General features: G+C 53.1%; 1 protein-coding gene across 1 annotated transcript; it reads left to right on the top strand.

The window, feature by feature from the left end:
• Positions 1–11,510: 11,510 nt before the first annotated feature.
• Positions 11,511–13,421, top strand: LOC123098653 (gibberellin 2-beta-dioxygenase 3). The gene is made up of 2 exons (XM_044520706.1): positions 11,511–12,400; positions 12,747–13,421. The coding sequence occupies exons 1-2, from the start codon at positions 11,516–11,518 to the stop codon at positions 13,194–13,196; spliced, it is 1,335 nt and encodes a 444-aa protein (XP_044376641.1). The 5' UTR covers positions 11,511–11,515; the 3' UTR covers positions 13,197–13,421.
• Positions 13,422–16,328: the final 2,907 nt, after the last annotated feature.

Raw genomic sequence — 16,328 nt, 5'->3', positions numbered from 1 at the left:
GTCGGCCCTATAGGTCCGGACGGAAAGGAGATCCCAGTCAGCTTAGTATATGGCCAGGTGGAGCTGGCTGCAAAGTATTCCCAACAGGACTGTAAATTAGACCGCCTGTTGGATGGTATTGAAGAAGAATATGCCGAGTCGGATTGACTCTGTAATTTAAAAGGACATGAAAAATGCCTTCTAGCTGGATTGTAGATTGTTTGTCATTGCGGACCTTTTCGCTTCGACCTCTGGACCCTATAGTCCGGAGTGTGTTCGAATAGCCTCGTGATTATGTAAGAACCGGGGATGCATGGAGACAAGGCGTAGGGGTCATAAGTGCTTTAGCAGACAAGTGCCCAACTAGTTATGTTATATTACATGGTTAGTAAGAAACATCTTCCAGGGAGAATAGTTCCGTTAGGGGTTCCTTTCCCTGGGAGGCATGCCCTAAAGTGCATGTCCGAACTGCTAGGAAGAGCAGAAAAGCATCTAGTGGCAGATGAATAAATACGAAAGATCATCTTTTAGTTCACCGACCGAATATTCCCTTAAGAACGCTAGCTTTCGGCTTCACCCAGTCTGAGGTACACATCCGGCTGACCCGGCAGTAACAATCGCAGAGGTGCTCCCTTTACCACCTAGCCGAACGAACGGGAACGTAGGGGTAAGCACAGGAGCCAGGCAACCCAGCTTGGCCAAAACTTAAGTCATATCGATGCATATGATGGTCTATAAAAGGTTCATGCGGAAGTGTCACACATGTTTTGGGCATGAGGCCCGTTTTATATAAACTTCTTGGTAAAGAAGCCCCCAGGTATTATGAGCGCGGGTAGCGCATCGGGTATGTGCGAATAATGCACAGGCAAGCCCCTAAGGGCTTGGGAGAAGAAAAAGGGGAGGGAGAAGGAACAAAATCCCGGACAGCTAAAAAATAAAAATAAAAAAACAAAGGGACAAAGGAAGGAAACGAACACGGAGTCCGGCGCTAGGCGTAGAATCTTCATAGGCGTGCTGCATTCCATGGGTTCGGCTCGAGTCGGTTGTCCGATGCGTTTCGCAGACGGTACGCTCCGTCGGTCAGTACTTGGTCGATTATGAAGGGACCCTCCCATATGGGCTTTAATTTATCCTTTTTCTTGTCCGGCAGGCGTAGAACTAGTTCGCCAACGTTATAAGTTTTGGCCCGTACTTCTCTGCTTTGGTATCTTCGAGCCCGATGTTGATAGAATGCGGAACGAGCTTTTGCCACATCGCGCTCCCCTTCCAATGCGTCCAAGCTGTCGTGCCGATCGAGCTCGGCTTCTCTTTCTTCGTACATGCGCACTCGAGGTGAGTCATGGATTATGTTGCATGGCAGTACTGCCTCTGCGCCGTATACCATAAAAAATGGTGTGAATCCGGTAGTGCGATTCGGCATGGTCCGCAGCCCCCAAAGTACGGAGTCAAGCTCCTCTACCCAGTGCGTGTTAGATTCCTTGAGGGATCGCACTAGTCTGGGTTTGATGCCGCTCATAATGAGACCGTTGGCCCGTTCGACTTGACCGTTAGTTTGAGGGTGATAGACTGAAGCGTAGTCGAGCTTGATGCCCATGTTGTTGCACCAAAGTTTGACTTCATCGGTCGTGAAGTTTGTGCCGTTGTCGTTATGATGCTGTGGGGACGCCGTAACGGTGTATGACCCCGGATATGAAGTCTATCACTGGTCTGGATTTGGCCGTCTTTACAGGCTTGGCTTCTATCCATTTGGTGAATTTGTTCACCATGACCAGTAGATATTTTTGCTTGTGGGTTCCTCCTTTAAGGGGTCCAACCATGTCAAGCCCCCAGACCGCAAAAGGCCAGGTAATGGGTATATTTTGTAGGGCGATAGGCGGCATGTGGCTTTGGTTGGCGAATAACTGGCAACCAACACATCGTTGCACTAAGTCCTGAGCGTCTGCCCGGGCCGTTGGCCAATAAAATCCAGTACGGAAGGCCTTGCTTACAAGGGCCCGGGCTGCGGCGTGGTGCCCGCCGAGTCCGGCATGAATTTCAGCCAAAAGGTTTCGCCCTTCCTCTTCGGAGATACACCTTTGAAGGACTCCGGTTGTGCTTTTCTTGTAAAGCTCTCCCTCGTGGACTTTGTAGGCTTTAGATCGCCGCACTATGCAGCGGGCCTCGTTTTGGTCCTCGGGAAGTTCCTGCCTAGTTAGGTAGGCTAGGAATGGTTCTGTCCAAGGGGCAATGACTGCCATTATTACGTGGGCTAACGGCGTTGTTTCGTTGGCAGAGCCCCCAACTATGTCAAAATGTTCGGTGAGGGGCAGTGTGGTTGTGTCCGGGCTATTGTTTCCGGATTCTCCTTCCCATGATACAGATGGCTTGAACAGCCTCTCTAGGAAGATGTTGGGAGGGACGGCCTCGCGCTTGGCGCCAATGCGTGCCAACACGTCTGCTGCTTGGTTATTTTCCCGGGCTATGTGATGAAATTCGAGCCCCTCAAATCGAGCTGACATCTTTAAGATGGCGTTGCGGTAAGCTGCCATTTTTGGATCCTTGGCGTCGAAGTCTCCATTTATTTGGGATATTGCGAGGTTTGAATCCCCGCGGACCTCTAGGCGCTGAATGCCCATGGAGACTGCCATCCGGAGACCATGTAAAAGGGCCTCGTATTCGGCTACGTTGTTGGAATCCGTGTACATTATCTGAAGTACGTATTGGACTGTATCTCCAGTTGGGGACGTCAGAACGACGCCAACCCCCAGGCCAGCCAACATTTTGGAGCCGTCGAAGTGCATGATCCAGTTGGAGTATGTGCCATACTCTTTAGGGAGTTCGGCTTCAGTCCATTCGGCGATGAAGTCGGCCAAAACCTGCGACTTAATAGCTCGCCTTGGCTTGTAAGTTATGTCGAATGGGAGGAGCTCGATGGCCCATTTGGCAATCCGGCCCATTGCGTCGCGGTTGTTTATAATATCATTAAGGGGTACTTCGGATGCCACTGTTATTGAGCACTCTTGAAAGTAGTGTCGCAGCTTCCGGGATGCCATGAACACCGCGTACGCTATCTTTTGATAGTGCGGGTACCGTGACTTGCATGGAGTTAGTACAGTGGACACGTAGTACACTGGATTTTGGAGGGGGAACTTGTGTCCGTCCATTTCTCGTTCGACGATGAGCACCGCACTTACAACTTGATGGGTTGCCGGGATGTACAACAGCATTGGTTCGCCCGTGTTGGGCGCGGCCAGGACCAGATTTGTTGCCAGTATGGCTTTTATTTCTTCTAGTCCGGCCGTGGCGGCATCCGTCCACTCGAAGTGTTCGGTGCACCGCAAGAGGCGATAAAGGGGTAATGCCTTTTCTCCTAAGCGGGAGATAAAGCGGCTTAGAGCCCCCACGCATCCTATCAATTTTTGTATTTGTTTGAGGTCTTTTGGGGTATCCAATTGTGACAGAGCTCGGATATTGGTTGGGTTTGCTTCAATTCCTCTACCGGATACGATGAAGCCCAAGAGCTTTCCGGCTGGTACGCCGAAAACGCATTTTTCCGGGTTGAGCTTAATGTCATATGTTCGGAGATTGTCGAACGTGAGCCTCAGGTCGTCTACTAGAGTGTCGACGTGTTTGGTTTTGACGACCACGTCATCTACGTATGCTTCAGCTGTTTTGCCGATCTGGTTGGCCAGACAAGTCTGAATCATGCGTTGATATGTTGCGCCGGCGTTTTTGAGTCCGAAGGGCATCGTGTTGAAGCAGAATGGGCCGTATGGGGTGATGAATGCCGTCGCGGCTTGGTCTGACTCTGCCATCTTGATTTGGTGGTAGCCAGAGTATGCATCGAGGAAACACAATGAGTCGTGTCCTGCGGTGGCCTCGATGATTTGATCAATTCGGGGGAGTGGGAAAGGGTCCTTTGGGCAGGCCTTATTTAGGTCTTTGAAATCGACACATAGGCGCCAAGATTTGTCCTTCTTTGGTACCATCACCAGGTTTGCTAGCCAGTCCGGATGTTTTATGTCTCTGATGAATCCGGCTTCCAATAGTTTTGCTAGCTCCTCTCCCATGGCTTGTCTCTTGGGCTCGGAAAAATGTCGTAGAGTCTGCTTGACGGGTTTAAACCCTTTTAGGATGTTCAGGCTGTGCTTAGCCAGCCTGCATGGGATTCCTGGCATATCTGAGGGGTGCTAGGCAAAAATGTCCCAATTCTCCTGCAGGAATTCTCTGAGTGCGGCGTCTACATCGGGTTTTAGTTGTGCCCCGGTGGAGGCCGTTTTTGTGGGGTCTGTTGGATGGACTTGGAATTTGACTATTTCGTCCGCTGGTTTGAAAGAGGTGGACTTTGATCTCTTGTCTAGTATCACATCGTCCCTGTCCACCGTGGAGCGCAACGCAGTTAGTTCCTTCGCTGCTAGGGCTTCGGATAATGCCTCCAGGGCTAGTGCGGCTTTCTTGTTTTCGGCGCGGAGCGCTATGTCCGGATCACTTGCGAGAGTGATGATTCTGTTGGGTCCAGGCATTTTGAGCTTCATGTACCCGTAATGGGGTATGGCCTGGAAAATTGCAAATGCTTCTCGCCCTAGCAGATCGTGGTATCCGCTGCTGAACGGGGCCACTTGGAACGTGACCTTCTCGGATCTGTAATTATCCGGCCTCCCAAACACCACATCCAGTGTGATTTTTCCTGAACAGCACGCTTCATGGCTTGGAATTATTCCTCTAAAGGTTGTGTTGCTTCAGTCAATGCGGCTCCAGTCAATTTCCATTTTTCGCAGGGTTTCCTCGTAGATGAGGTAAAGTCCGCTGCCGCCGTCCATGAGTACCTTTGTAAGTCGGAAGCCGTCCACTATCGGACTGAGGACCAATGCGGCTGGTGCTCGGGCTGTCCGGAATTTGGTTCGTCACTCGCATTGAAGGTAATAGCTGTGTCACTCCATGGGTTTATTTTTGCTACGTGGTAGACTTCGGTAAGGTTGCGGAGCGTTTGTTTCCTCGCATTGTTAGATGTGAAGGTCTCAAAGACTGTCGACACCGTACTGGCATTTCTGGGGAGGTGTTCTTCGGGTGCTGGAGTTAGAAGCTCCTCGCCACTTCGGGCCACCTGCCGGAGTATCCAACATGCTCTAAGGCTGTGAGTTGGTGTGGCTTCCCCTGAATTATGAATTTTACAGGGTCCATTGAGCCATCCCTCCAGTACGGTCCCATACCCTATAGAGGGTTTTTGTTTTTTGATGTTTGGCTCAGATGCCTGGCGATAATGCGCCCTTTTGTTTCGGACTCGTGTTGTATTCAGGGCCGGATTGTCCCAGAATTTATCTTCGGTTTTCCGAACACTTTCTGTCACATAGTACTTTCGTACTATGGATGTCAAGTCGGCGAATCATGTAATTTCGCGGCGACTTATGGCGTTGAGGATTCCGATGTCCGTGCAGTTGTTACAGAAGAATGAAATTGCTTCTTTCTCGCGGCAGTCCTTTATCCTGTTCATAACCAGGAGGAATCTGGCCCAGTAGTGGTGTACTGTTTCCCCAGGCTCTTGCCGTATTTGGGATAAATCCCGCATAGTTGGGTGTGCGGGTGGATTTAAATCCGGAACCTTGCCCGATGTAAGATTTTGGGGCCAAGAGGTTTCCGAATTCGGAAGCTTGCTTTCTTGGACATTATTCAATGAATCAGGCCTGCTGCCTGACTTTAGGTTCAGGGTTTGGGCGACATCCTCCCCTCCGCGGGTGTCCGGCTTGGAGGGATCGGGAATTGGGACACATCTGGTCCTTAGGGCGGGCGAGGACTCGGCGCATTGTTCTTCCATCACTTCGACGTGATGGGTGACCTGGGGAGAGTCGATCTCTCTCTGATCGGGTTTAAGCCCAATCTGGCTGTAATCTGTAGCGACTCCCAGGGCCGCAATGCAATCCAAGAGCTCGTTCAGGGAGAGGAGCTCCGTCGGATCTAACTGCTCGACAAGCTCCGAGCTGATGTGAAGATTGCTTACGATGGCCCGAGAGGTCATCGTCGGCGCCACGGCCGAACAGGCGGTCATCAAAAACCTGCCTAGCCGGAGAGTTTGGCCGACAGCCAAAGCTCCTTTAGCGACGGCGCCGTCTTTAAAGACAAGGTGCGGCATCCTTCCTGATGGTGACGACACAGAGGAACTCTAAATGAAAGCACCAATGCCGATGTCAAAACCGGCGGATCTCGGGTAGGGGGTCCTGAACTGTGCGTCTAGGCGGATGGTAACAGGAGACAAGGGACACGATGTTTTTACCCAGGTTCGGGCCCTCACGGCGGAGGTAAAACCCTACTCCTGCTTGATTAATATTGATGATATGGGTAGTACAAGAGTAGATCCACCACGAGATCAAAAAGGCTAAACCCTAGAAGCTAGCCTATGGTATGATTGTTATTCGTCCTACGGACTAAAACTCTCCGGTTTATATAGACACCGGAGAGGGCTAGGGTTACACAGAGTCGGTTACAATGGGAGGAGATCTTCATATCGTATCGCCAAGCTTGCCTTCGACGCCAAGGAAAGTCCCATCCGGACACGGGACGGAGTATTCAATCTTGTATCTTCATAGTCCGGGAGTCCGGCCAAAGGTCTTAGTCCGGCCATCCGGACACCCCCTAATCTAGGACTCCCTCTGGAGCCCTACCAGATGAGGGCAAGCAATCAAGGAGAGCAAAACACTGACTAAAACAGCAGCCAGTGCACTGGATGTGACTTCAAGCTGTAGTACTAGATATGACCCAAACACAGTACTAACATTCAGTATATCTACTTGCTCACTGACGCATTTACTTGATTTAACCACATCAGCATCCCAGTGAACTCGTCAGACTACCACACCATTTGAGCTGCGGCACTGGTGCTCAGATTGGAACTCAAATCTAGCAGTGACACACAGAGAGAGAGAGGGGGGTGGAAGATTGGTCGGGCGGACGTACTCTTGGCGTGGATGGCCTCCTGCAGATCCGCGACTTTGGCCTGCGAAATCGCGCCCAGGAATCAGTCCAAGCTCGAGCCGGTCCCCAGCAGGTTCGATGAGATCTCATAATAAAACCTCAAAATGAGGACCGAAATTGCCCGATGACGGAGCTGGCAGAGAGGAGCGTACCGAGTGCTCGCGGCCACTCCGGGACACGATAGAGACCTTCATGCTTCCTCCGGTGTCCCTCCGCTGGTGGCTTCAGGCAGCAGCGGCAGCGGCAGCAAGGCGAGGCGAGGTCCTTCCCTGGAACCTGTGGTGTGGAGGTGGAGAGGAGGGGGGCAGAGGGCTGAAGGGTGGAGGAGAAGGGGGCGACTGGGTGGTGGAAGGGATGGGCGGTGGAGGAGGAATCAGATTGGGAAGGGGGTGGCGGCGAGGAGATGAGGACGAGGGAGGAAGGGGGCGACGGGGGGAGGGGTCGATCTGAGCTAGGGTTTGGGCTGCGGGTGGGGGTATCTCCTTTTCTTTTTTTTCTTCTTTTCTGTAGATAGATGGATGGATGGATGTGGAATGGAGAGATGGATGGATGGATGGATGGACGCCATGTCATCGATCCGTGGACAGAGTTATGATTGGTTCAGAAAATCAGTGATGTAAAATAGTTTTCAAATACTAAAAATAGAGGGATTTTATGAAGTAGCTATCAAAAATATTTTGCAAAAGGGCACCACACAAACTTTCACTAGAGTTAGACCATATTTTATGGATTAGGACCAATTTGTATGCACTTTTCATATTTCTAGTATTTTTAATCATTTTTTGAGTGGCAAAAATGTTTTTTTGTGAAGAACCCACCAAATAATTGTTGCAAAATTGCACCAAATCAATTTTATAAAATATTAGGCCATATTTAATTCACAATTGACCAAATGGTTGGATGTCAATAGTTTTCATCCACTTCTCATGAAAAAGACAAATTTCTGCCGGTTTAGTTGGAAGCGGGTTAAATTTGAACTACAACCCCCTCATAGTTTGCTCGTGATTTTTTCCAAAAAAACATTTTTAGGTACAATAGTAGCTATTTCAATAGAGAAACACCAAAAAAATTCCAAGATTCAACCACTAGCTAGGAACGGTCATTCCCGCCGTTTTGACCGCATTTTGAAACGGGCATAAAAAATTCAAAAAAATCAAAAAATGGAAAACCTCCACATTGTGTCACTATATGTGGCCAAGTTCCCAGCAAAAATAAAAAACTTGTAATACGGCAATTATTTTAAAAAAGTGTTCTCAGAAATGAGCTATCAAGTGTGAAGATTCATGGCTATCAAGCCAAATGATCAATCTTATGGCCACATTAATGGCATAGTTTGTTCAAATGATCTCATATTATGCACAAGGGTGCATCTTGGAATTCTAAACAATGTTGCCTAAGGGAGTTTTCATTTTCATTGCACGGAAAATTCATTTTCCATTTACCGAGTGCCTGAAAGGAGGTTTTTTGTGAAGGGCCTACCATATATTTGTTGCAAAATTGAACCAAATCAATTTTCTAAAATACTAGGCCATATTTAATGCACAATTGATCAAATGGTTGGGTGTCAAAAAATTTGATCCACCTCTGGTGAAAAAGACAAATTCCCGCCGATTCAGTTGGAAGCGGGTCAAATTTGAACTGTAGCTGCCTCGTAGTTTGCTCTTTATTTTTTCTAAAAATCATTTGTAGGTACATAAGTATCTATTTAATTATAGAAACACCAAAAAAATTCCAAGATTCAACCACTAGCTAGGAACGGTCATTCCCGCGGTTTTGACCGCATTTTGAAACGGGCATAAAAAATTCAAAGAAAATCAAAAAAATGGAAAACCTCCGCATTGTGTCACTATATGTGACTAAGTTTTCAGAAAAAAAATAAACTTGTAATACGGTAATTATTTTAAAAAAATGTTCTCAGAAATGAGCTATCAAGTGTGAAGATTCATGGCTTTCAAGCCAAATGATCAATCTTATGGCCACATTCATGGCATAGTTTGTTCAAATGATCTCATATTGTGCACAAGGGTGCATCTTGGAATTCCAAACAATGTTGCCTAAGGGAGTTTTCATTTTCATTGCACGGAAAATTCATTTTCCATTTTCTGAGTGCCTGAAATGAATTATTTTTGTGAAGAACCTACCATATATTTGTTGCAAAATTGGACCAAATCAATTTTATAAAATACTAGGCCATATTTAATGCACAATTGACCAAATGGTTGGGTGTCAAAAGTTTTGATCCACCTCTGGTAAAAAACACAAATTCCCGCCGATTCAGCTGGAAGCGGGTCAAATTTGAACTGCAGCTGCCTCATAGTTTATTATTTATTTTTTCCAAAAATCATTTATAGTTACATAAGTACCTATTTAATCATAAATACATGGTTTGGTGGCGATACGTCGAGGTTTGGGCGGTGGCCGAGGCCCCCAACTCTAGAGCGCGTAAACTCGCATGCCCGCCGTGTGGTCACCGCGTGACTGTGGCGTTGCCATGTGTTCTGGGCAGCCTAGGCATGTCTAGTGGGTTGGGCACTCCCAGGTAGGTGCTAGGAAGAAAATTACAACATAACATTCTAACGAGGAGACCGATCGATGCTCAAACATGAATTAGCAGCCAAGTGTTTGATTAGCGGTACAGGAAATGTACATGGCTAATGGGCGTGAGTTTTGGCTGACGATGATCAGTTACTAAGAAGACCTTCTTCACAAATTTTCATCTCAAAAGGAGGAACCTAGGTGGTACTTGCTTTGCAAACTACCACATTGGACATAACTACAAATGTTGAAGCTCGGCTCAAAATAATGAATGGATTGAGCTGGCATTTGGTGGAGGATGGTTATTTGGGCATAGGAAAGCACTGTAAAAAATGGATACTATTTGGACATGCCAAACTGGTACTTCCTTCACAAACTGCTGCTCTGAACAGAATAAGAAAATGAATATTGTTGAGTTATTTTTGAACTAGGCAAGGAAGGTTTCTGACATATTTGATGAAGATATGATCCAAACAATTTATGAGAATTATTTGGGAATTTTTGGAATAACAGAAATATAGGTTGCTTCACAACCTAGGGCAAAAACTGCCACATGGACATGACACATAGGCAAAACTGATGAGATGGCGCCTAGTCATCACAACCCACAACAATCTACAAGGCTATGACCATCTATATTGGTCATTAACAACTAGAAATAAGGCAGCGGACCAGCCCTGTTTGCTTTGTGACCATTTCATGTAAGGAAATTACGACCTTTCTGACCAAAATGGTCGCAATGGTTTAGGGTTTGGAGCCCCCCGAACAGCTTTTGACCAATTGGTCTCAAATGGTCATAGATCTATGACAAATTCTTTCAGGGTCACTGACAGAAGGTCACTAGTTGACATATTTCTTTTAGTGGAGAAGTGGGCGGAAGTCCGGCGCACCCTCGAGAAGGCCAAGGAGACCTACAAGCCGGACGCACCGACTCCGGGCGCGTCAGAAGGGCGGCCGGACGGCAACAAAGGTGCCAAGAAAAGGAAACACGCCGACGCGGCCACTGTTCGCGTGCAGGAGTCCATCCAGCACTGCCTCGCCGACGCACAGGTCCGGGCCGCCCTTCATGAAGAGAAGACCGAGGCGTGGTGGTCGGCGTTGATGTCGAGCAGCGCCGTCAAGCTCGACCTACTCCGGACCAACGTCGCCGCGAAGAAGAGGAACACCGACCTGGCTTTCCTATTGGGCGGGACGGACATGCTCCAGAGCACCGACGAGGTGGTCAAGACGTGGTACTTGGCGCATGTTGGCCTCATCCTGAACCAGCTTTCCTCGACGACGCCTCCCACACCCACGACGCCGCCGCCCACGCCCACGCACACGCCGCCGCCGCCGCCAAGCCCGAGCGATGATGCCACCAAGACTGCCCGCACAGAGACCCCGTCAAGCACGCGCACGCCGACTCCGCCGACGCCAGAGGCCGACCTCGCCGCCTGATGCGCGCTTCCGTCCTTTCTGTTTTTTGTACGCCGAACTTTTCATCCGATCGTCGAGACCTGCTGGCCGCTTGATCACCGGATTGTGGCGTCTATTTTATGCGCGGGGATGAATACGTTTGAATTTGCCGTGGCTGGGGGCGGCGCCTGGGGGCGTGGCTGGGAGCTAGGCCGCCCCCAGAGGCCGAACTAGCGCCGGCTCGCCCCCGTTTTTGGGCGCTCTGGGGGCCGAACGGCTGGAGATGCTCTAAGAGAGTATCTGCATATTCACGCCCCAAGATATTACGTGAAAGAAGAAAGAAGAGAAACTAAATCTGTGTTGAACAGAATGAAATTCTCGAGAGCAAGGAAAAGTCTTCTGTTTCCGTTACACCAAAAATTCGGCGCGGATGCATCAGAGACGCGGTTGAACCGTAGGGTTCCAACCAAACCGCCTGGTCGATGGCGCTTCCACACATAGTGCGTGTATGCACGTAGCTTGCTCTGACACTCCTGCCACGTCACTTCACTCGCGAGACCAAACTAACTAAAGTGACCACCTGGTTGGTTGCTTGGTTAGTTACTGCAGCTCATAATCAGTGCTCATGTCGCCTATATATACCAGGGCGTGACACCGTCAGATGACCACAACTGCAAACGTTCCCAGCTCCTCTCTTCTCTTCTCTTCTGCTCCACTACATACCAGGTTCTCTGTTTCGCTGGTACATAGCTATATACAAGGAGCTGCTCTGCTTCAGTACATACGAGGCGCTCTGCCAGATCGTCTGCTGGCCATGGTGGCCATCACGGTGCCCATCTCGGTGGACGCGATCCCTCTGGTGAAATGCGCACATGCAGCGGCCGCGACGGTGCCGAGCGTCGACCTGTCGGCGCCGGGCGCGGCGGCGGCCGTCGCGGACGCGTGCCGCGGCGTGGGCTTCTTCAGGGCGACCATCCACGGCGTGCCGGCCACCCTCACGGACACTCTGGAGGCCCGCGCCGCGGCCTTCTTCACGCTGCCGCACAAGGACAAGCTGGAGGCGTCGGCGCGGCCCTTGGGCTACGGCAGCAAGAGCATCGGCTGCAACGGCGACGTGGGCTGGCTCGAGTACATCCTGCTCTCCGTCGGGTCCGGCTCGGTCGCGGCGGCCTCCCTGCCGCCGTCGCTCCGGGCGGCGCTCGAGGAGTACACGGACGCGGTGCGGGAGGTGGGCGCGCGGGTGCTGGAGCTCATGGCGGATGGGCTCGGCATCGCGGTGGACCACCGCGGCGTGCTGCGGCGGATGGTGGCGTCGGACGAAGCCGACGAGATGGTGCGCGTGAACCACTACCCGCCGTGCCCCTGCCCCCTAGCAGCAGGGCAGCGCGGCGTGATGGGGTTCGGGGAGCACACGGACCCGCAGATCATCTCCGTGCTCCGGTCCAACCGCACCGGGGGCCTCCAGATCATGCTGCCGGACGGCCGCTGGGTCCCCGTGGCCCCCGACCCCGATTCCCTCTTCGTCACTGTCGGGGACTCCCTCCAGGTACAATTGCCACCACACACTCACTTGTTACCTTTGCCGCCTACCCCATTCATCTACCTGGGATCCATGTCCATGGACGCGCACGCATGCATGCAGATGTATGTTTTGGTCTGGTTTGGCATGGCGCATTATTTCGCTGGCGTCCCGCCCGACCCACCCTCCGTTCTTGTCAACGACGTACCGCGCAAAGGGTGCAAGTTGCGCCCGATAACTCATTGGCGTGCGACCCCGTGTGCCCTACCACCTGCATAACTGCAGTGGCAGTACTATTTGTTGCACCAGTACGTTACAGACTGTTTTTACACGCATGTATTCTGATGTGAGACATCTTTTTGGTGAATTTCAGGTGCTGACGAACGGGCGGTTCCAGAGCGTGAAGCACCGGGTGGTGGCGCCGGCGGAGGGGCAGCAGTCGCAGCTGGTGCCGGTGAAGACGGAGTCAGGGCTGGCGCCCGTGAAGACGGAGCCGGGGCTGGCGCCGGTGAACGCGGAGTTCGACGACGACGACGCGGCCCTCGAATGGGCGCGCCAGGACTCCATCGCGTTGGAGAAGGCGCGCCGGGAGAAGGAGAAGGAGCACCAGTGTGCCGCCCTACGCCGCTTCGAGGAGCGCCGACGCGGCCGCGAGGAAGGCGGGGTCGTCGTCTTATGCGACAGCGACGACGATGACGACGTGCCGCCGCCTGTTCGCCAAGGCGACGCCGAGCAGGGGTCCAGCAGGGGCACCCGCGTCAAGGAGGAGAAGGCCGACGACGACGATGGCGGCGACGACTTCAGCCACTTTCTTTTACTTTAGATTAGGTTAACGTAATGTTTGGACGAATTCCGCCGAAACTTGCCATGGTTGGCCGAAATATAACTAGTTTTTATCATAACTTCGCCGAACGGTTTTTTTTAAATACGCGCCTGGGGGCGGCCCTAGGGGCCGACGGCTGGGAACCGACTCGCCCCCAGGACCATTTTTTGCGCCGGCTCACCCCCAGGCGGCGCTTTTAGACGCCCCCTGGGGGGCCAACGGCTGGAGATGCCGTTAGAATATCTCAGCCGTTCGGGCCCAGGACGGCGAAAAAAGGCAGCCTGAGGGCGAACCGGCGCTAGTTTGGCGTCTGGAGGCAGCTCGGTCCCCAGTCATCGCTCACAAGGTCGCCCTGAGTTCGGCGAAAACTACCACGTAGATCTGGTTTAAAATCGGCGAAATTTTATTGAAATTTGCATGAAAAAGTAAAAAACATGCAAACTACGCCAAACTAAGGCTAGACTACGCCGCTAGCCACTATCGCGCGTCCATCGCTCGCCATCTACATGCCGAGAAGCCTATAGAAGCTGGTGTAGTCGCCGCCGCCGCCGCCGCCGCCGCCGCCGCCGTCGTCGTCGTCGTGCGCCCCGCCGGAGCCACCGTCCTTGCTGCAACCCTGCCCAAGGTCGCCGACGCGTGGCCGGGAGCTGGACGGCCCGGCCTCTTCCTCCTCGTCGTTTTCGAGGACGATGACGCCGCCCTCTTGGCAGCCGCGTCGCCGGGCCAGGAGCTCCTCGTACGCCTGGCGCTGGCGGCACACCTACTCGCGGACGTAGTCCTCCTTCGCCCATTTCAGGGCGGACTCGTCGTCGGGAGCCACCATGTCGGCGTGCTCCGGCTTCACGGGGAGCTAGCCCGGCTCGGGCTTCGACCGGACCAGGCCAAGGGAGCGCGAGGAGGGGCGGGCACCCTCGTTGATGACGAGGGCGCCAATGCGGGTGCGACACCGCTGGGGCATCTCCTTCAGCTCTCGCTTAACGGGGCGGAGTGCCGGCGAGCCGGAGCCCGACGACGAGGACGTTGGCTTCATTCGCCGCGGCGTCCAGGAACTGCCGCGGCGGCAAGAGAAGGACCGCCGCGTCGGGTACTCGAGGCGCGGCACGTTGACGGTCTCGATGTGGTCGAGGACGGCATTGAGGGTGCGCCCGGGGACACCCCACTACTCGCGCCGTCCTTCGGCGTTGAGGTGGCCGCGGGAAATGACGCCGTTGACGGAAGCGATCTGCTCCTCGCGGCGGCGCTGGAAGTACATCGTCCACAGCGTTTCGCTGTCGGGTGCGTACCTCGGCTGGTTCCGCTGCTCCTCCGTCAGGGAGGAGGGGATGCGGGCGATCTCTGCCCGCTGTGCCGCCCCTTCGGGCACCGGCGGCACCGGGACACCGCCGGCGCTCAGCCCCCACGCCCCCGGCACGTTCATGTCAGCGGGCGCCGGGTATTCGACCTCGTAGAGGAGGCGCGCCTCCGGCTCCTGGACGTGTCGGCGGCCGAAGCCGTTCGCCGCTGCGCCATCGCCTGGGAACCTCTCGGCCATCTACGCTCATTGGCGGGAAAAAGGGAGATGGCTTTTGCGAGAGGAGGGGGGTGTGGCGTTCGCCGGCGGGGAGTGGGCGCCTTTTATAGCGCAAGCGGGGCGGCCGGGAGGTGGCATGCCGGGTGACGCGTGGCAGGAGCGGGTGGGAGCGCGTTGGCGGTGCCTTCATTGCGCCGCCCGTGAGGCATCAATGGAGGCTGACCGGCACGGCAGCGCGGGAGCCTTGGCCAGCCTTTGCATTGATTCCCGCGGGAACCGAGGCGATGAGGGCGAAGAAACGGCGTCTCGCTGACTAGGCGGGCCCGCCCCCCGTTCGCGCCAAAACCACTCACCCCGGCGCCCCTGGGTGCCCCACAGCGCGCCGGGTTCGGCCTCGGTCTGTCGGCACTAACTTCGGCCCAAACCGGCAAAAACAGGCTCATGGGGGCGCGACTTGGCCGTTTTTCGGCGCCGGCGCAAAAAAATCGTCTTGGGACGCCGTGTTGCGGGCACGGCTCGAGATGCTCTTAGTACTAGTGATTTTTTATATTTGTTTAATTAATGTAATCTATCCGCCCAGACATAGTACGTTTTTTAGGGACCCACACATAGTATGTGGTAACTAAAAGTGGTAGTTGTTGTTAGAGCATCTCCAACAGACGCGTTAAACATGCGCCGCGCCGCAAATTTACCCATTTTAATACACGCGCTATCGCTAGTTTGTCTTCAGCGGGCGCGCAATAACCACGCGCGCGGCATATAGAGTTGGACGCGCGGTCCGAATCGCTACCGCATGCTGTGTATATGGGGTGTCCGCTTCCGCGCGCGGCACACACGAGCGCTCGCGGCGCACTCTCTCCCCCGTGCCACCTTTGCCCCGCAAGCGCCGGCGCCGGCGAGCTGACCCGATGAACCCACGCGCCGACACTCCCCTCACCCCATCCTACATCTGCGAAACCTCCAGCGCCGCCGCCGCCGTCGCCGCAAACCCTAACGTTGGGAGCGGTGGCCACGCCTCAGCCGGAGCTCCTCCGAGCATCGGCCTCGCGCACACCCTCTTCATGCCGCCGCGCATGACCTCGGCGGCTGCTAGCGTCGCGCCGGCGCCCGCCTTGTGTCTTTCGTTTGTGTCATATAAAACTTGGTTTGCATCTTGAACTTGGTTTAACTATGTTGTGGGCATGAATTTAAATTTGTGGGCATGAACTTTTGGGCACGAACTTGGCTGGAATGATGTTTGATTCAAATATATGTCATGTGTTTTGTGTGAAGTGTGAAATTTATGCCTAAAATATGTGTGCCGGCTGCTCACGCGCTGCATTTTAGCAGGCTGCTGGAGCAGCGCGCGCGCTACATTTTTATGCTCCTGCTGGAGCAAGCGCTGCGCGGCGCGCCAAACCTGATGTTGCGCGCGCCGCAAAACAGATTTCAGCGCGCCGCGTGTTGGGCACCTGTTGGAGATGCTCTTACACGCTTGGGCAGCCCCAAAACTGGCATGACACCGAACTGTCATGCCGGGAAAGAAAGCCGGCCTTTGTAACTTTCACTAGTTTTTTTTTTTTTTGGAAAACTTCCACTAGTAGTACGTAGTATCAGCAGCACTTCAATGTAGATATGCCGAC

Source organism: Triticum aestivum, chromosome 1B, assembly GCF_018294505.1.
Source record: "Triticum aestivum cultivar Chinese Spring chromosome 1B, IWGSC CS RefSeq v2.1, whole genome shotgun sequence".
Classification (NCBI taxonomy): Eukaryota; Viridiplantae; Streptophyta; class Magnoliopsida; order Poales; family Poaceae; genus Triticum; species Triticum aestivum.
This window is presented reverse-complemented; position numbering and strand designations above follow the sequence as displayed.